This window comes from Aphelocoma coerulescens, chromosome 2 (genome assembly GCF_041296385.1).
Source record: "Aphelocoma coerulescens isolate FSJ_1873_10779 chromosome 2, UR_Acoe_1.0, whole genome shotgun sequence".
Taxonomy (NCBI): domain Eukaryota; kingdom Metazoa; phylum Chordata; class Aves; order Passeriformes; family Corvidae; genus Aphelocoma; species Aphelocoma coerulescens.
Window position 1 is genome coordinate 115,171,733 of NC_091015.1, and position 21,615 is coordinate 115,193,347.

The window sequence follows — 21,615 nt, forward strand, 5'->3', positions numbered from 1 at the left end:
AAGCTGGGATGCTGATGTTACATATTGGATATTCTCTTCAGGCCTCTGCTCTGGGTTTGCACTCGAATAGCTAAAACTCCTGTTTGCAGGATTACATATTTTGTGGAACATTTCTTCATCATAATACAAGCTGTAAAATTTTAACATCTCTGCACAAGATTAATCTAATGCATGTATATTGTACCTAATTACTTACTCATTTGCAACAGTTTTGATTGGGCAGTTAATGGGATAGCATTTAGTTAACCAGCTAAGTATACCTAAGGTCCCTTTCTTCAGATACAAGACAGCTCTTTGCACAAGTCAACTCCATGCTGTGATTTCTACTCAAAATAATTACTACAAAAATGTCACAGTGATAAGCTGTGTGAGCCTGATATCTGACCAAAATAATTAGGTATCCCCCCTTTCAGGTCCAATAGTGTTTTAATCTTAATACCTTCAATTTCATGTTCTCATTAAGTTTGGCATCCCATCAACTTCACTCCTGAAAGTTACTTAACTCAAAAATAAAGACCCAAGAAGGCAGAGTCAGATCTCATTATTTATACTACGTTAATTAATCTTGTGGCATTTATACTTCTGATCAGAACTTTCTGTGCCCTTCACTTTGTGTCTCTCACATTGGTGCTAAAACTGACTTGTCTGTACAAAAGTGATGCTTGGCTGGGTGCCATCCTCTTCACATGTGTGACCACAGAAAACATTACAGCACCAAACTCCTACTTCCCAGAGCAAAGATGTTTTTAAAGATGGGATTGCTTCAGGCTTCAAAGCGTAATTCCAAATTCTCAGCTGGCCCATGTCTTGCATGCTCCAACCTCAGCAGCTGCAAGGACATAAGGAAGGTCGTGGGACTGCTCTCCTGGGCTGCGTTGCCATTTCCCTCCATCATCGGCCCCGGCACCCGCCCCCTCCCCAGGCACTCCTCCCACTTCCCAAGAGCAAAGCCAGTAGCTGCTGCTGTTCAGGCCACACAGCCCTTGTTGGAACATTTTGGTTATTCACAGTGTATTTCTCACTGGAACAGACACTCCTCACTGCTCTTCTAGGGAAAAATGAGATAAGGCAAATGGAAGTATCCCAAAAACCACCTGCAGGACCATACTCTGCTGAAAACCAGAAGAGGACCTACATATACTTTCTGGGCCCTATCAGTTCCTTCTTTACTTGAGTCATTTATTGACTTGGGCATGTCTGTTTTGTACCTGAGGAAAAGACACTTCCACCCCTCTGAAAGGTACACATAAAGTGACTAAGAGAACATTATCTGCCTTATCAATTTCATCTGTCTCTGTAATGTGTCTGCAGACATTTTGTAGTGCAAAAGGTCAAAATTTGGTCTCACAAGTAATTTGAAAAGAACTTCTTGTGACGGGATTTGTCAGTTTTGCACAAGCATTTGTAAATTGTTAACTTAATTCTCTCATGCAATAAAGGACAAATTACTTTCATCGGGACTTTCTGCATTACTTTATTCTGATCAGGCTTCTTTACGAAGATGGCAAATAAAAAACAATGTATCAGTTAATTAATGCATAATTTTTAAAAAAAGTCTGTTCCTTCCCTCTATGAATTCAAAATTATTAACTCATCCAAATTTTTAGTAAATATGTAGGCCATGCAAAGCCAAGTTTCAGGGAACTTGGGTGCTAGGATTATGTGGTAACTGTTGAAATTACTGGAAAGAAATTAAATGTATCATAAAGGCACATGCAGTATCAAGGACACACTGAGTCAAAATCACGTCACAACTGCTTTGCCTCTTTAAGGACAATACATTTTTGTAATTAAAGTTGAAAAGCAGCTAGTGCATGAATGCAGAGCTGCACACCTTTTTCCTTCCAATGCAACCTGAGAACTCTTCATAGTCTATAATTAAATACAATGCCATTTCTACCAGATGCACTGGGATATCTGCACTCTTCAAATAATGGGAGGTAAGGCTGCCTAAGTGCCTAATAGATTGCTGCTAAACAATCTATTAGAATAGTGAATGAATAATATTTAGAAATGTATCATGTAATATTTGTGTATGCAGTTCAGGTACCTGGTACTGCACTGATGGATGTCTGTATGGTTATATGTGGAAATCAGTCCCCTATCATACAATCAGCAGGGTATAGTCTGTGGCACAACTGTGGTTTTGTTTTGTTCTGTAAAGCAACACTACTACAAAATGGACACAAGAGTTGATAACCTGTTATATTCCGTTCTTTGTTTCCTTTGTTCTCATTAAGGAACGCTACACAAATGGAAAACACCCCGAATACAACAGCCACCCCACAATGTACTGACACCACAGAACAGACACAAACTCACTACAACCAGACATACAAACACAATACCATGGGAACTACGAGCTAGTGCTACTCTACCACAGCACCACAGAAACAGCTGCACTCATCCACAGCTCAACACCGACTAATGGTTTCCCATGTACCCCAGTTATTGCATTACCAGATGCACCTCCACTCCTGTGCCCTCAGACAGGCACTGCCAAATCCTTCTGCCCAGTCCTTTTATCTCACCTGTTATCACTCCAGAACAAGCTAATCCATGCTGGTGTCTTTACCTCAAGAGGACGTGCAGAGAAAAGTCATCCATGCCTGGGGACTTCACCACCGCTCCCTCACTGTACTGACCCCTTTCCTCCCCTCTCAGTGTTCACAGCTTTTCAGGTTACTTCCCAGCTCACACAATCCCACATTTCTGCCATGACTTGTATTTACACGATTGCCATCCAAGACAAGGTATGGCTGGGTTTTATTTGTCTGTTTTCTCCATTTTACCGTAGCTAATTACAATCTCAATTCGCCTGCACACTTAATCAATTTATATGCAACAACCGTGAACATGAAATTTCATGGAATCTTTCTTTTAAGCTTTTTTTTTTTTCCCCAGAAATGATCAAACAAAATAAGGCCTGAGGAGCCAGGGTAGAATGATGCTCTCCAGCATTTGTATGCAATTCCAAGGAAGTCAAAAGATGAATATTTTATGCTCCTCCTCTAAAGCTACATTATAATGCTTTGATATTTGGATCTTACATTTGAACACATAGTTTAAAAATTGCTACTTTTTCACACTTTGACAGCTGACCGTTGCATGCAACAATCAGAAAGAAAGTTCAAGTGCCTTTTGCAATATTTTTTACATGCAATTCACATCTAACTGAATTCGCAGAGGCTGCTTCTGAAGATGTACTCTTCTTCTCACCCCTTAAAAATAGATGACATATATTCCATTTGCTGGTGTAGAATAGGCAGCTGTGTGGTTATTTGTCTATGCTCATATGAAAAGTCCCTGAGTTTGGGAAAACACAGAACACTTTGCTCCAAGTCTTTAAAAATCCATCTCATTGTATGGATAGTATACAAAGCCTCACCAAGTTCAGTTAGGACTCAGATATCCCGATTTACATCATAAAGGGTCTTTTAAGCCATTATATTGTCAACCTCTACAGAATCTTACATAGCAAGCAAGAATACAATACATCAAAGTAAATTATTCTTGCTTCCCCTAATCTTGGTGGGAAGGAATAATCACAGCATCAGTTTATCTTTCTTCTTCCCACAGCTTTGCATTGGAGGAATAGTGAATATAAGACATACAACTTTCTATGTGGTCCTTACTTGTTGTTGTTTTGTTTGCTTTTTTTACCAGAAGAAAAAAAGTCACAATGTGTAAGCCATTCACTGTTTCCTTTCTGGGAAAACAAAATCTTTAACCAGAGAAATGGGTGTGCAAATTTTCAGCACATGACTGGGACCTGCTGCAAAAACCATACAGCTGAAAAGCTCTCACATGGAATTATGAAAATTGCACAGAAACAGCACCAGTTAAAAAATAGAACATTCAAAATGCAGATCAAAATTCTCCTCATATGTCCAAAATGGATCCATACAGACGTTTTCATTCAAAGCAGGTAGTAAATTGACTTACCTAACTTGCACATCACTGCATCTGGTTGGTCCACGCTTAACCCAGTAATTAACTTAGAGTTATACATTTCATATCAGAGTAAGTAAGGAAAATGGGTAAACATATTAAGAATGGCTTAGAAGAAATTATTCTTCAGTGTGTGCTATTCCTATTTTATTACTAGACCTTGTGGAAAACTTGTTGTTTAAGACATGCTCTCACCTTCTCCAGACTATTTGCTTTTATTTTAAATCTCTGGTGACAATACACCCCTTTTACATGAGTTCCTTTCAGTGGTTCTTTTTCCACAACCTATGAGTTTCAGAGATTTTATGGTATTTTTCTGCACAGAACCAAATGTGCAAGTCTTTAAAAGCCATGTATTAAAATAATCAAAATCTGAAATGCCAAGTGCTTTTGCCTTTGATATATACTTGTTCAGGTAAAGGCAGAACTGATATCCCCTGAAGGAAGAGAACTAGGAGATACAGCTCCAAATTAAAGCATTGAATATCAAATACAAGCCGTATCTGGTCATTTGAAAGAGTGACATTTTTCTTCTTCAGAATGTCTTCTGAATAAACAGGAGGAGACCGCTTAAGGAAACTGCCTTTTGTTTATGGATATTTCACTGGTAAAATTCACCAGATGAAAAATTATTTACAATTTTCCCACTGCTTTCCATTTGTTGCCATAGGATGTTTGCTCCATGTTACCTTTTTCAGTTCTCCTGTTTCTTTTAGTCATGGCAATTCTTACTAGTTCACCTGCTTTTTCCTTGGATACTAAAGAATGATCTCCCCCTCCCACCATAACAGAGCTCTGCTAAAATCATGAATAATGGATCGAACATCCACTCCAATGGGCTCCAGCCTCCCACAACAGCAGCTGAAAGGCTTGTTTCAGCAAGAAAACAAAGCCCTGCTCTTAAGGCAATTTCAAGATATAATTTCCCTTGGACTGGGGCTCTAACCCACCTCCTTAACACGCAAATGCATTCTAATAATACTGTTGCACTAACAACTGCAGTGCAAACCCCAAACAACGGCAGATGTTTACAGTTAGGCTACAGGGTAGTTTCAAGCACATGTCTGTCTGCATTTATTGTATTTAATCAAACCATTAGGCTCCCACAGTGCTCATTTTTAAAAATAGAAGAAATTGCTATATGGAAGCTGTTCGGCATTGCTTGTGAAAATTTTAATTTAAAATTCAGCTTGGAAAAAAAAAAAAGATAAATGGGCTTGCTTGAATAAAAAGAAAACATTTTCCTCAGCAAAATGAAATGTGCTGTTTTCATGCTGAATGTCCACACACAGTAAGAAGATCATCAATCAATGTTATCCAGTGGCCAGTATGTACATTTTCCCTCCTTATGTCAAAGCAGATAAAGACTCATGTAGTCATACCCACTGTGGGCATTAAAAGGTTTGAGTATCCATTTGAAATTTCTGTGGTAATAAAAAGACCCCTTTGGTATTTGAATAGTATTTTTTCCTGCTCATTCATCTGGAACAAAAAAAAAAATAGCAGTTTTTGCGAGTGGAGTGTATGAAATTTAAAAAATTAAATTAAAATAATTAAATTGAATAATGAAACTAAAATGAAGAATGAAATTAAAAATGACACCTTCCAAAATTATTTTGATAAATCTGCTTCATTTAGGTTTGACTACTACAGATTTTAAGACTTCCACAGGCTACCGACCCACTGAAAAGTTTTAGCATAAAGCACTGTAATACTTTTTGTCACTTAAGTAATTGTGACTGAAAAAACACCTTAGTCTTTCACATTTTCTCAAGTGAGACTCTTTGGGCCCCAACCTTGCTCATATTTTGAGCACATCAGGTCCTAAACTGGTTATTCTCTACCTTTGATTATAATTACTGGTTTGTTCCTTGTCAGGCTACGGTGTGAAAACTGTCCATCCTCTGTTCAAGCACAGTTTGCTGTACATATCTGATACATCATCCCATCCTGGGAGAGGAAAAAAAAAAGGTATTGTGCCAAAATTAGCCAAATCCCTAATCCTAACAGAGGCCATACATATACAAACCTTAATATAATAACAACACTGATCTAAGATAAGGGGGAACCAATAAATATGACAGAATTTAAACAGAAATATTGTAATGAAATATTGCTGGAGTAATTTTCTGACCCTATCTACCATAACTGTGGAGCAATATCGCTTTCTGATTGCAAAGGGATCTGTGCTGAACAACAAGATTTCTCTACCTCATCAGCCCCTTTCACAGCTGAGGAAGAATTACTTTACCCTTCAGTGAAAGGCTTATGGTGTCCTGGATTTATCAGATATCCTTCCTGAGGTCTTTTATCACTGTTACAAGTGAAAAGTTGGAAAAGACGCTGCTGAACAAATTCATTGTTCTAATCCTACCAAAACTCTGTGCTATCAGGATATTTTAAACCAAACCAAACAAAACCAGCAAAGAATTACCTGTGTTAAGATGAAGGGCCACTCTCCCTTTGATATTCAAGACATCATCATGCTGTTTGGCTACCAGCTGCCCTGAAGGTTTATCTTCCTACCCCTGGTTTCTAGGTCTTGCAATTGCTTACTCACAAACCCAGCTGCCCCAGCCAGCACCCAGACTCAGTTAGGGGTTTCAGATATATTAAGGCTTCTTCATGTTTCTATAGATTTAAAAACATGTTAAAACTCATCCCTCACTAGAAGCTACTCTAACCATCACAGTTTCAAGAATTGGCTTCCCAGAGGCCAGCAGAAAAGTTTCTCACTGCTCCAAGCCCACCTTTATGGAGACAGAGTAGAAATTGTTTTCTTCATGACCAATTGCAGTGTATGGACAACTGTGTTCATGAGAAAGCAGCTAAGGAGGTGTTTACTGAGGCAGACATGGCCTCTGCATGAATGAAGATTCAAATAAAAACTGGTTGATGTTTTTGACAAATGGAAAAGTATTCAACAACCCAAACTATGGAGAATTATGCTTTAAATAAGCTTTTTGGGAAGCTGCAGGGTGGTGTATTCCCTGTTGAGAATCACCATGCACACCAGCATTTACTGACAGGAAAAAGTGAAGCAATCTCTATCTGTAGACTTTCCAGATTTAAGGTGAAATCTGGAAGCATGATTGAATATCAGGGATTACAATATCTTCTGGACATCTTTTACTTCTATACTCAGTTGTAGTGGGTCCCTGAGCTGTACTTTCCCCCTTGGCAAAGCTACTGGGAGCAGGGTGATGACTCCAAAGTTAGGACCAATTTGCTTCCGTGGAACTGCACGGGGCAAATGAGATTAACCACAAATTTCACAACAGGGGTGTCATGTTTGATCTAACTTGCTCCCCCAGCCCCTGGCTTCTGCTACTCATCTCCTGGCTAAGGCAGCAGGAGGCAATGAGTACGATGGGCTGCTTTGCTGACCTCTAGACTGAAACAGCCCTTGTCTCCTGGCCTGTAGAGTTTAATGTCTCCATCAGCTCTGCGGTGTGGGTCGGTGGTGGCTCGCTGGTGGCGAATCTCTTGCTCCTCTCCACGATCTTGTTTGAGCTGCCACTCCATCTGATCCCTCAGTTTGGACTGTTAGGTGCATGGGCGGTTTATAACAAAAAAACAAAAGGACAGGAGGGAATAAAGAAAACAAAAATGGGTAAGGTAGACGACTGAAAAACTACAAGACAAAGAAAAGCGTGAACAGAAAAAACAACTTAAATACAGTGGCATAAGAAAGTGAAGAGAACAAAACCAAAATGAGGATGAGCAAAATGATGGGCTGAAACATCTGAAAAGCAAAAAAGAGAAAGAGAGGAAAAAAGAATGCAAACACTGGTTATGAGGCGCATGCAATGAGGATGCATGAGTCAAACCAACAGCAAGCATACAAGTCATGAAGGATATGGGACACAAGGCTCTTCCTTCCTTACTTGTGCGGTGCAGAAAAGCCATATCCAGTGTGGCAGTTGTGGCAGTTTAGACATGCGCCCATGGGCAACGCTTTAGGCAAGGCAGTCCTTCGCTGGCTACAGAGCTTCTCACTCGCTGCTCGGTTAGGGGAGTGAGCTGTAAGCAGGCTTTTCAAAACACATCACTTAGAAAACTGCATTTGGTTGGGTTCTTTTGGCAAGGCTTTTGAGAACATGCCTGACCCTTTTACAAGAGAGCATAATAAAGACCTCCTCACATTTCTTAGCAAGGCTTCTAATTTACATTCATCAGAATTTTTTGTTTTAATTAATCACCTCTTTCATGGGGAAACACTGCTGTTACCGACAAAAAGAAGACAGATCTCTTTAGCACCAATGGATTAGCCTTTTTGCCACGAGGAACCGCCTCTGAATCAAAGGAGTTGTGCAAATAAATAAAAGAAAAAAAACCTATAAAGTGTTTGTTTAACATTACACACTTAATACACTGCGGGTCTGAAATCATAACAAAGCAGCTGTGAAGAAAATTAGCTCTAGGGTAGCAATTGCCAGAAAGAAAGAGAAACGATAAACAGAAAGAAGGCAAATAAAAAGCTGACCTACCTGGAAGTCGGTGATCAATTCCTTCCCCAGGTTACCAATGGGAGAGTCTCGGGACATGGATGTCATTGTGGATAGGAAACTGGAAGACTCTGTGAGATGGGGAAGAGGAGAGAGGTCCTCCATCTGCTCCTTAAGGCCCTCTCCAATGTGATCAACCTTTTCCAGGAAGGTCTGAAGCTCCTTCCGGAAAGCTTTCATCCTGGAGCTGACGGTGTCCAGTAGCTCTGGTTCATGTTTATCTTCTCCCCTTTCCTCTCCACTTCTGAAATCCTGCTCGGTGGACGGGCTGCTGGTTACATGCACCTTTGCATCATAAATCAAGCTGTCTGTATCGGTGATAAGGCGCTCCACGGTCCTTTCAAGTCGCTCAGCCTCACGTTTGATGTTAATTAATGACTCGGTGTCCTCTTTCACTCTCAGGAACTCGGCGGAGCACAAGTCGCTCACTTCTGATGGCTTCCCACTCCCAAAACCCGACGTCTTCTCATACACTTCTTCTGAGTCACTCTCGCCCCCAATGGGCCCCTCTCTCTTTGGCTGTGGTGGACGACCATCTTCACTATCGCTCTCTTTTTTCCCAGCGTCACTGTCAGCGTCGCTGTCCCTGGGGCTGGAAGTGCGCAGGCCCAGGTGAGAGGCAAGATCATAACGCTGGACGTTGGACATCAGGACCCTGTTCTCATACTGGAGCTTCATCACTTTCCCACTCAGCTCATTGATTTGTGACCTGGCCGACTTCAGCTCCTCTTGCAAGGTCCCACCACCCTTGGATGCTGTGTCATCCAACCAGCCTGGCTCCTGGCCTGGCTCAAACTTGAATTTGTTCAGCTCATTCGTTAGCTGCTTGTTGTGATCCTCGATTTCAGAGATTGACCTCCTCAGCAGCTCTGCTTCCTCTTCCACAAACTGCAGGTGCCTGCGCAGCTCTGTGGCCGACTCCACAGAGTCTCCGTAGGGCGAGGTAGGAATGCTTGAAATGTGGTCCCTGCTGAGACACTCTTTTTCATATTGGCACCTCATATCCTCCATCTCAGCTTTAATCCCCCTGTTCTCCACCTCCAGTTCCACTATTTTTCTGCCCAGTATGTTGGCTTCCTCCTCCACCAACTTCAAACGAAGCTTCAGCTCGGCCTCCCTGGTGCTGGGTGGGCCCCCTGCTTCCCCAGTAGGCAGGGGACTGTCCACGTCTCCATAGATGGACTTGTACTTCTGGAGCTCCTGCTCCAGTTCATCCTTCTCCCTCCCCAGTTTAGCCATCTTCTTACGCATCAGTGCTGCCTCCTCTTTGGCAAACTGGAGCTGGCACTTCAAATCAGCACTGTCCTCCTGCCAAGAATAATCACCCCCCGACCCAAGATTATATTATAATAGAAGTACAACCAGCAGCTTATTTTCCAAAATCTCCACCTCCCCATCCTCTGAGCTGTATCTGTTAAGTATGCAAACAATACATAGACAGAGCTGCGCAAATCACACAGTTGACACATTTTGTGGCTTGGTCTTGGTTAAATTGGCAAAGCAGTTTGATCAGAGTTAAAGAGGGGGGGAAAAAAAAGTGTGCCTGTGCAAGTGTTCAGTGATGCAAGAGTGCCAGCACAATGTTTTTTCTCAAATGCTGAGCAAATTTTGTGGAAAATAATGACTCAAATGAAAAGGCTCCATGATTTGCTGGCACTTTTTGTTCCATTTACCTTTAATGACTTGTTCCCCTTTAGCATCATGGAACAAAGACTACTCAGATGAATTTGCTCATCATAATCTCAAATTCTGGGCTCCTTCAGCTAGAACGCACAACAGAGGTGTGCTGAACTGTGTGGTTGCCTTGAAAAGTGAAGACTTTAATTACTGTGATCTCATGATGCTATGAAATAGATGGAGTTCCTAACTTGCTTTCCAAATAGGAAACACACTGTTGTCTCTACTACTGTCATTATTAGGACAGAGCAGATTGTGATCTGTTTCTGGGATGAACAAGTGTTCATAAGGGAGATTGGTGAAAACATGTGAAAAAGGGAAGAAAAATTCATTAAACCGTGTTTACATCCAAATCCATCCCATGTGAAAACCTGCATTTTTCAGGAAGTACCAGGGTGTTGAATGACTGTTTGGGGTTTTTTGTGTGTGTTGGGCATTTTAAAGTACTGCATCTCATCTCAGATGAAAACTCCAGTGTGTATTGTGCTGAAATAAGAGACAAGGTTAAGTAAATTCTAAGCCAATGAACAATTTCTTTGCATGAATCGCTTTCATGAATTGTCATGGAGATACAGGCACTTGGCCTCAAAAGAGACACATTTATCAGCATTAGCAGTATAATGGAAGGCAGTCTTTGAAAGATGATCTCTTGAGACAGCAGATTTTATCGTTGTTGGTAGGCCATGTGGACATATGTGCAATTATATATGGAAACTTCATTTTGGTCTCCAGAGCACTGTTATCTTTCAAAAGCACCATTTTGTTATAATTCCTAATAATGGAAGCCAAATTCAGAGGAAAACATGACTGACTTTAATTGTTCACTCAGATCAGGCTATGAAAACAAAAATTACAAAACTAATTATGGCTCAGCAATCTGAGGAAATGATTTAGTTTCTATAGCACACATCCTGGCACATTGGTCTTCTATGTTACCTAGATTAATTTGCCCCATTCTATTTACATATATACTAATTATGTCTTAATTTAAACTGTTAATAACTAAACAGACACAAAAGTTATTGGTTGTATACTTCTGAACCCAGTCAGCTTTCTGATTGATGCTGCTTGCTGCATGTTGTGACTTTAAAATGCTAAATAGAAAGAAAGTTAACTTACGTGTTAATAACATGGTAGAGGTAAAAAATATTCAAAGTTTCTGTTAATGTGTGATTTTCATTGATTACCAAGAGTCAAACACAATTGCAATCAGCTCATGGGTTGACTAAAATTCTGGTCATCGTGTTTCTGGCATCAGAAATACAAGTTTTAGATTAATTCAAGCGACGTGCTTATGACTGATTAGAAGCAGAGCCTCTAGAAGATGTGATTTCTATCCTCTCTATTGTCTCCTTGCATACACATTCCACTTTTTCACAGATATGTTTATAAATTGCTTTTCTCTTTATAACTCAAAAGTGCAAATTAAGAATCAAATTAAAACCTGGCAAAATCCTGTGAAGCCTCTGATGGAGTCACTCTGAATTTTGATTGCTCTGGCTGGATAAGGCTGTATGATTAAAGCATCATCTTTGGCCAGGGCTGTACAACACATTACCTCTGTTTTTCCTATCACAGTGAATCAGTTTATCCCCAGAACTCTAGGTTTTGCTTCTAGGGAAATACAAAGATCACAAGGAAAGTTACAGCCAGACCAGTGCTGCACATCAGAGCTCACAGGTGGGATGATTACTCCCGGTCATTTATTTATCTGTTAATAGCTGATCTGACATTTTCTTTATTCTATCTTTGCAATCCTGCATTCTTTACCCAACTTCTTGTCTGTCTGTGGCTTTAAGTGCCCAGCCGTCAATGGCAGTAGCTGGTGCCTGGCACCTCCCTGGCTGCAGGCAGCTGGAGCGATGCCTGAGGGAAGGGGCAGCCTGCCCCCATCCCTCTGCTCTGCCTGGGAGCACCAGGGCCCCACTCCCACCCTGGGGTCAGAGGGAGCTTCAGCCAGACGCCCACTGCCTTTCAAACACCAAAAATAACAGTCCCTGAGCCGCACTTGGGACAACACACTCAGCGTTTTGAAGCTTTTGAAGAAAAGGGAAAGGCTTCAATGGGTTTAGGGTCAGGGCCCCAGTGTTTTTGCTCAGCATCACTGCACGATTCAATGCATGTGTGGAGTTAGTGTGTTATTATTGCAGGACAAAACCACTGTTAGCTGCTTTAATGGCATTACTTTATTGCCAGGTTTTGTCTTAGCAATTTTTTTTTATTTTTTAAAAAGGGTCAAATGTTTAACTTTTGGTTTTTTGCAAGAGCTGAAACAAACAAGATTTTTTTTCATTAAACAAACACAAGCCTCATACAAAACAACAGAGCTGATGGATGTTAATCTTGCCTACTAAATATGGATCCCATCTGGAAAGGTGAGAAAGCTCTAGATCTTCCTCGCTTCCCTGCCAGGGAACACCCCATTCCTCTGACAGCTTTTTTTCCAAAGAAAAAGAATGGTCAGGAGAAGTTTATCAGCCAGCTCTAAGCATGCCAGAAGGGTGGGACTCCAACCTTCATGCATCTGTCCCTCTGAAACTTTGTGTACAGAAATATCAGTGATTTCTTGATCAGTTGAAACCAAGTAGGATCAGTGAGAGGGTGAGACACCCACACAGGCAAGCAGAGTTTTGACATATAAGGAAAACTAAAGAGAGGCCAAATCACTGAAATTAAGAATAGTTCATTATTAGTTAAATCGTGAATGAAAAGACAGGAGGGGGGGAAAAAAAGAGGGAGAACAACCTTTCCATGTTTTTGGAGGAACAACAGGCTCATATCCCAGGAGCTGAATATGGGCTGTGGCCTCCTGACTGTATTAAACATCCAGTATGTGGATGTTTTCCTAAAATGTGTATGTAGGACAGATCATATGGAAAGAAAAGAAGGAACAGCAGTGCAAAAATGTGGCAGTCATGGTGCTCAGTCATGGACTTTAAGAGATCATTAAGGATACATGGGAGTTAATCATTACCAATGGTGATTATTTGCATGCAATTGCACTGTGGCTCTGCATGGCAATTCAGAAGGATGTTAATGGGTAAAAAAAGCAGAAGGAAAAAACCCAGATCCCTCCCTACTGTCTAATGCTGTCTAATTTAGACAAATGTAGAATGTGGAGATAAAGAAATGAAATGTATAGGAAATAAATTAACTTCATTATGCAATGTAAATACATAATGGTGTGAGAGATGTGATGAAAATGAAGAGCTGATCAAAAATTCCCCAATATAATATTTCTTTTCTGGCAAGAAGACACAAAGCTAGATAGAGGCCAACACCATCTCCTCTACCACCACCACCAGCTCAAGGGAACTGCCAGGCAGAAGACTGGTAAGCGGTTTTGGGGTTGCAAGTCTGACGACAGGGCAGTACAACCAGCACCCAAGCATCTGGCTGAGTGCCAGCTCTCCTACCTTGCGCTGGAGAACCACTTTTCTTTGTGTTTTGCCTGGTGCCTGGTATTTTCCAAGAAGTTCCGTTTTGCAATTCTGCTGAATAAAAACTTTTTTCTTCAATACTGCAGAGGCAGATGAGTGCTACTATGAGTTCTGCTTTTACACAACTTCAAGACAATCAGCTTCATGGGTATTATTTACTCGGTGTGCCCTGTGGTGGGTGTGATGTTCCAGCTAATTTTCATGACAAGCTCTCAGTAAGTAAAAACACCAGTCTTGTCACATGCTATACATATCTGTAAGCATGTGGATGCACAGAATCCAAGTTTAAGGCCTTCTCAGTCACAAAACATATAATGGGTGTTTGAACTCATTCTAGGTATTTAGAGTGTCTGTCCCCGAAGAGCAGCATTTTCAACCTCCTGGGCTGTGTGCGTACCAACACTTTTGGGCCCTGCTCCAGGACCTGGCATGTCTTTGACCAGGTCAGGCACTTGCTGTGATGTGCCCTGATCTCAGCCAGCAGATACCTCTGAATGGATGCCTGAGTTTGGAGACAGCTCTGGGTAATACCCTGGAGTTGGGAGATAGCCAGGACGTGTACATACAAGCTGGGCCATGTTAGTATATAGGGTTCTTTCTCCATCTTTTCTACCCTAAAGAATTGGTGAAGAAAACTGAATGGCTACCTTGCAGAGTGCTGGTGCAACGGTTTTCATTGCCAAGCCCAAATCCTTTGCTTGCAAGAGTTATGATGTGTGTGTAGAGGGTAAAGGTTTTTCCCCATGTGGCTTCTGGGATCACTTCCCTGTGCTGCAAGTAGTGCTGAGCTCTCACTTGGTTACTCAGTTGATTTTGTGAAGTCATTTTTAAGGCTTTCCAAGGCAAACTACAGCTACTCTTGATGCCTGGATTTGGGAGGAGGAAGTAAGCACGAGAATACATTCCCTTTGAACTGCACTGTATTTCCAGGAATGAGGAAAGGAAGGACAGTACTGCCCACCAAACCCCTATGGACATAATCATGCCTTCATGTAGTTTCATCTGTAATTTGCATGTGTGTGGGCATGTGTATATATTTCATCCATATATCTTACATACTTGCAGAAAAATAAACTCTCTGACCTGACTGATGACTTAAATAATTCTCCACAGCAAGTGCCCCATTTTAAGGCATGATTAAGGCATGCTTCTGTCATCTTGGCAAGGACACTCGGTCTGCTGTGTTCTGGGAAGGCAGGCTGAAGCACCCTGGCCACCACAATCCCCCAGTATGCCCACTCTGCTGCCTGCCCTACACCCTCAAGTTCAACATATTGTAGTGATTTATTATGGTTTCTGTTACAAATCAATGGATTTTAAGACTAGACAACCCATAGGTCTCGGCTGTGTACTCCGAGCCTGCCAAGGGGGCAGCAGGGGAAGTGCATCCTTTCACTAATGAAGGCACAATGTCTCTCTTGGCTCCTTTCCCGGTGAGGTGAAATACTATCCCCATCTCTCTGGCTATAAACAGTAAGTGTGTGGGTGCTGGGAAAAGCTTTAACTCCTACAATCAGCACAAAAAGCAGAGGAAACAGGGCAGACTGCTTTCCTGAGAAGGACTGACCTACAAGATTCCAATAAAACCAGTGTCCAAAGAGAGACTGAGTGGGCATCTTAGGCTCTCCGTTGTACCTCAGCTTTGGGGAGCACAAGTTCGTGCAACATCAGGAAAATCAAACCCTGGGCTGCAACACAAGAGCTCGCGAGGTGTCGTTGCAGTGTGTGAACTGTATTCCTGCCAAGACACTCATTAGCACAAAGTCTCTGGCACAGTGTATAAATTTAGTTAGTCCCTGAGCTGTGATCCAATTCTTTTGTGAGGCAAGGTGATTTGCTCCTCTTGTAGAAAACCTGCAGCCTGAATCAATGGATACAAGCACAGTGAGCCTGAGAAGCTGCACGGTTTAGAGACTGCACTTGTGTCCTAAATTGCTTCTGCATTATCTCTGGGAGGTCTCAGTAGATTAAGGCCTAATTGCACTCTAGTTAATATACCCAATGGCCCTGTCAAAACCTATAAAAACAAATTTTGAGTTCTATCATGTGATTTTGCTCAAAGTTGCATGTTCATGGAAACCATACCTGGGTAAATGTCTTTTTTTCTTTGTGGATTTCTCTGCTGCCTCTCCTCTTCAGGGAACTCTGCAACAGAAGCAACACTGAGTTATTGATAAGCTAAACACAAAGCCTGCAAGGTTGGCAGGTCTCACCACTATACAATTAATTTAGGAGAAAGAAAGAATTTGTTCCTGAGCAGCTGGGGATTAAATTTTTCATAATAATCCTTAAAAGAACAAGATGATCAGGTGCTTGTCAGTGAATCTTTTAAGACTCAGAATTTCCCACCAAAGCAAGGAATAAAATTAGTTGAAACTTCGCAGAGGGGGAAACATCCCCCCCTTTTTCTTCTGTGGACCACCAAAATTTTTGGATAAACTTTCTTTTTGCATGGGGCAATGATTCATGTTTGATTAATCCAGGGCAGAAGTCCAAGTATCTTACTCACAGTCAATGTGAAACACGTTGTAGAAACCTCAGGGGAAAGCAACCCCCCAAAAAATAGGCAAGGGCAAGCTTGTTTAAGCTATGTGGCATAACATTGTTTGTTAATCTGTGCTAGCAAACATATTCAGGAGCCCAGATAAAGACTAAATAATTCTCCAGGTATTTTTGAATTTACTTCATAAAATCAGATTTGATTGGTTTTGCAAATCTTTATATCCCTTTATAAGCAAATATTTTTAAGACATGGAAATGATGTCATCTTCACTGAGAAACCTCTCAGCACCCAAATGGAAAAGCAGAGTTTTCCTGGGAAGTGAGGGGTGGAGCAGGACGTTATCGGTGTTTACTTGTGTGTCAGGGCTGGTGTCCAAAGTGATGTGAGCTGGGCCTATTTAGAAAAAGCATACATTTGACACTTTTCAGGTTGAGGTATCAGAGGGGATCAAAAGGTATTAGATAAAAAAGAAGCAAGAAGCTGGAAAATTTGGAATTGGAATTCAAAGCAGGCCGTGTTGCTCTGTGCCCAGAGCCTATACTCCCCCGATCACCCTGTGATCACCTCTTTTATTTACTACTTCTGTTTATATTTGCCCTGTGGGGGACAATTGCCAACTGAGGTAAAGCCTGGACTCTCATGGGTTGCCCACAGTATGCCTCTCCTCTGGTCCATGTGATGGAGCAGTGTCCCTGGATCAGCGCCTGCTCCCATGTCAGATGGGCTAAATCCCAATCTCTGTAACCCACACTAACCCAGCACTGCAACACATGGGCCCAGCAAAGAGGAAGAGAAAGGAGGGAGAGGCATCCTGTTAATTAGCTAAGTCCAGTCTTGTGCCCAACCATGAGCTGGCAGAAAACACGATGTGAGCTCAGGGACCAGTGCACACACCCTATACAAATTCAAACCAAAAGTTTCCCCTGGCTTTGTGGTTTCTGCCTGTTCAGCTATGCAGATACTGCACATTATAATTATTGCACACAAAGACAAATCTCTCCTTCTACTCTTTGTTATACACAGATAAGTAGCTAAAACCCATTCATATGCAGCACCATATGCCCAAGACATACTACAGTTTATTTTTGCTAATCTGCTCTCTGCTTTAATCCAGTGATTTCCTATAACTAATGAAGCTGAGTAAGAGAAATGTCTTTTTCTGGATACTGAAACAGTTTGATTAAAAAAGACTTTAAACACTAAAGTCATCATATAAAAACCTGTTACACAAGCTTAGGCAGGATAAACAGTTACTGTTTTCTCTCTCTTTTATTTAATTTTTTTTAATATGGTGTTGTTCTGGAAGCATATATGTAACTGAAAGCAATCAGCAGTCAGCAGCATCACTCCCGGGCATGCAAGAGGGGTCACTGTGGTTGAAGAGATATGGGGCATAGCCCTGATCCTCACGTTCACTTCTTTTCCATGTGACTTCAAGCAAGAACAGCTTAAGTGAAAGGAGGTTGTCTGGATACTGCATTTAATTTGTAAGCCCTTAGAGTCAGGGATGAGGCTATCAGTAGACATCCCAATGCCCAGTTATAGCACGTAGCTACTCATCATGCTAGAAATGAAAAGCCTTGTGCCAAATGCTAAAAATCCCTTGCTCTTACCTATAGGCAAAAAACTACACTTAGACACATCCAGCTTGAGAAGCTAGAGGATATGATGTGCAAGACAAAGTAATGAAGACTTTGCTGTGTAGTATGGGATAATACTTGGAAAACAAGGGGAAATGAATTAAAATTTAGGTAGATGACATGGATCACAGACAGAGAAACAGGTAGGTAGCCATCTATCTTTGGAAAGTGTAAGCTTCCCTCCTCACTGAAACAATAGATTTCACAGATCCAGACTAACAGGTTTGTAACATACTGCCCTAGATGAGGCCTCATTTTAAGCATTTTCACACTGTCCCATTTGGATTTGCTTAAGAACAACCTTATAATCAGTGCTCAGGTGGGAGACTGCTTTGTATTTCTGTAAGGCAGAGACTCAACCTTAGGCTGAGTCTGTCCTTGGTGTAAGACAAAGAAGGGAATATTTACCCTTGGGGTCTGCCAGTGGATTACAGGGAGAAACTTCCCTCACAAGTATCAGCGGACGACTTGAACACAAGCATGGCAACAAGGGACTGCCTGGCCATAGCTCCCTAAGCCCTGTATGAAAGCAAGATCTCCATTTCACCACTGTGGGACCAGGCTGCACGTGTGTGTGAAACACCAACCAACACAGCTGCTGTTTTAGCTGGACTAAGGGCAGAGGCTGCTGCTGCTAAAAGTAGGTGGAATGTGCTACAAGCTTAAATGATTTAAAATGTAAAATGGTCCAATAAATGAGCATTTCTCTTTGATGTACAGGAGATTGGCATCTGAAGCTGATATGAATTAATGCTAGAAGGAACATTTCTATACTACTTTCTATACTCAAGAGACCAACCAGGGTTGGCTGTCTATCAAAAAGTCTTTCAATAATAGTTAAACAAGATTTTATTAGTCCTTTGGTTAACACAGTCTCTTAAGAAAGTGGTTACTTGTGCAGACATTTCCTACTCTACAGTCTCACTGCAATTTGTTGATGGACCTCTTGGCTACCAAGGAGAGCTAACATATGGGGGCCCAGTGTTTTAAAAGTTAAACTTCCCAAAAGATTATTGGATGTATGGATTACAATATTAACAGTGGGAAGAGACATTATTATTTTCACTTTCCCTAGAAGCCTAGCAGGGACAGGAAGAGGTAATTTGCATCTTCTGGTGAATTCCATGTTTAACAGGTAGAAGAAGAGTCCTGCAAACTGAGCAGTGAAAGCAAGACTACCCATGGGGGGAACAGCAAGCAGGAGTCAATGCACTGGAATTAGAGGTTGAGCAAAAAATGGAAATAAAATTTGAGTTAAGAGCAATTGTCCATGTAAACACATGATGGGCCCCAAGTTCTCATACTGAAGCAAGTGCCGAGTAGGATGAGAACAGAAATGTGAACAGGCATTGGTAGAGAAGGATTTGGAAAATGAGAGAACCAAGAGTCACTAAGAGCTGACATCTTGTCACTTTATTCACTGCTGCTTAGAGGAGCAAGTAATTTGGGCGGCAGTCTGGCATCTGCAGGCAAGTGTGGGCTTGCTATCATATGTGCATCAAACTGAACCTGCAAAATCCAGTAGTCAGTCACTGAAGTGACAATGTCTGCAACTCAAAAACAGAGAGGCTGGATTGGAAAGTCCAGCCCTGAGGGCAGTTTCTATTACTGTGATGTGTGAGGAATTATGCACCAGCATCACTGGTGCTTATGAGCTGTATAAATAATGTTCTGTGCCAATGATGGCTTGCTACCGATTGCTTTGAAATGGATAATCACAATTTTCATTTGCATTCATTAGAAGATACTGCCTGCGAGGGATCTGACAGTATTTTAAAAAAATATGCACAAGTAACCAAATCCACTTACTCCAAATCCAGCAGTAGGTGAAGCAGACCACTTGCAGATTACTGCAAGGCTAACAGCTTCAGAGCTGCACATTGGCATTTCATAACAAGAGCTAAATTCTTGTTAGCTGTTGGGCCCTCTCATGTTCAAGAATGAACAAACCATCCAGAGAGACATGATCTCTGCTCCACAGAATGTGACTCATTAAGAGATCTTGCCAATGGACCAACTTTTTAATAGCACTTACTCTCCAAGACACACCAGTGATTTAAACGAACGTAATTCTGCTTGGCATCTATGTGAATCAGAAGAAAACCAGATCCTCATGTTAACAGATGGTCAGAAGGTGGATTTATCCCCAAGAGATGTAAACCAGTGTTCATTAACTGCACCACTAATCACTGCTCAGGAACACTTCACTGCACATGTTTTCCAGGCACTGTGCAGGACTGCATAGGAAGATTCTGTCAGGAGATAAAAAAAGACAAGGATCTCCATGCTCCTTCTCCAGCAAACCCCATCCACACAAATGCAGCTTGGCTGGCCACTGCAGGCTGTTTCCCTCTTACCTTTTTACAGCTTTGGATTTGCTAGACCCTGACATTGAAGATGTGCATGGTTCTGCTTCCTCTCACTACTTTAGAGCTATCCCTGTTTGTCCAGTCTTGTACATAAAGAAAAAACCCTTTGTGCAGAGCTCTGGCACTCTTAAATCAGTGACAAGTAAACACTTCTAAGAAGAAAAGAACATGACCCGGATGATGACCAGGACTTGTTTCTTTAGGAGGGGCAGATTTCAGCTATCACACTGCACCGTCCTGTACTGTTACCTGTCCACCTGGGGAAAGGAAGCATTTCCCATTTCTGTAGCAACATCCCTTATTTAAGGTAGAACAGGGTGGCTTTCCATTCTTTCTTGAGGCCTGAAGTGTCTCTAAGTCCCAAGTATTCGACCAAAGTTTTGCTTTGCTGCTATCCCATGCTTCTGCATTACAATGGCTGCGCAGTGAAAGCATAGTGGCAGCCTTTTCATTGGGAGCTCTTGTACATATCTACAGGATGGTTAACGGAACTGGAAAGTACAATGAAATTCTAATTGCTTTTCAATTGCTGTAGGCCCTTGAAAAAGATATCTCACCAAGCCCTGATAAAGCTGTGCTTGACGCAAGTGATCTATATCTCCATTCATTCCCATGTGTGTTTGATTTACTAGAAACCTCTAAATCCGGTGATATTCATCATTCACATGACCTAGCAAAGCAAGCTATGTCTGAAATATCATAAGCATTGCAGTTCAGGATAAAAGGCATCCCTTGAGTAAAAGAGTAGAAAAGCACTCAGCACCAGCTTAAATTTCCCTAACGCTGCATTACTCCATTGTGCTAAGCTTATGAATAGGGGCTTTGGAGGAGCCTCTTTCTTTTGCCTCTTACTACGGACACACCGCACTGTCTGTCTCATGTGGCTTCCTGGTGCACTTCACATGCACTCTGTGATATTAGCTGCCTTGGTGTTTACAAATAATGGGGTGTGACAGGTCTGGGAGCGTGCTGGGGAGGGAAGCAGCAGGTTTGCACCTGCTCTCTGAAACCCTGGAAGGTTAGACAGCAGCTCTCGGGAGGATGGGAGACAGCTGGGCTGCCTCTGTGTTCAGCTCACAACACACCATTTCATTTAATATTTGGTCAGTGGAGGCTGATGTGGGGATGAGAAACCAATATAATAATTCTTATTAATACAATAATTACTAAATAATTATGAAAACAATTGGTAAAGGATATAGCCCAGTAATATAATAATTGTTATCAATATAATAAAATAAATCCTTCAATAGACAGCTGAGATCCTAACCACTAATGTGTATCACTGTCCTACATAGTTCTTCTGCCCAAACACTTCCTAATAACTTGTTAAATTCATTAAAATATATTTTAAAAATCCCTCTCTGTCCCATTTTGTTAAGATATAAAATATCCCAATTGCACTACATTTGTCACAATACATAAAGAAAATTATAACACACTGAGACCAGACTTTTCTTTTTCATGGGGGGTACTTTTTCAGGTGAAGGAAACTAGCAGGAAGCCAGGCAGATGATTGCTGTGTTG

General features: G+C 41.5%; 1 protein-coding gene across 4 annotated transcripts in view; it reads right to left on the bottom strand.

Moving 5' to 3' along the window:
- Positions 1–21,615, bottom strand: part of MTCL1 (microtubule crosslinking factor 1) — a 102,737-nt gene that overhangs the window by 33,025 nt on the left and 48,097 nt on the right. For 2 of the 4 annotated variants that reach the window (XM_069004453.1, XM_069004451.1), the window contains exons 4-7: positions 15,662–15,721; positions 13,553–13,627; positions 8,442–9,767; positions 7,339–7,494 (exon numbers count right to left, since the gene is read on the bottom strand). In XM_069004453.1, coding sequence (XP_068860554.1) covers positions 7,339–7,494; positions 8,442–9,767; positions 13,553–13,627; positions 15,662–15,721 — 1,617 coding nt within the window. The remainder of the gene's footprint in view (positions 1–7,338; positions 7,495–8,441; positions 9,768–13,552; positions 13,628–15,661; positions 15,722–21,615) is intronic. The other 2 variants (XM_069004455.1, XM_069004452.1) reach the window with 1 other exon arrangement.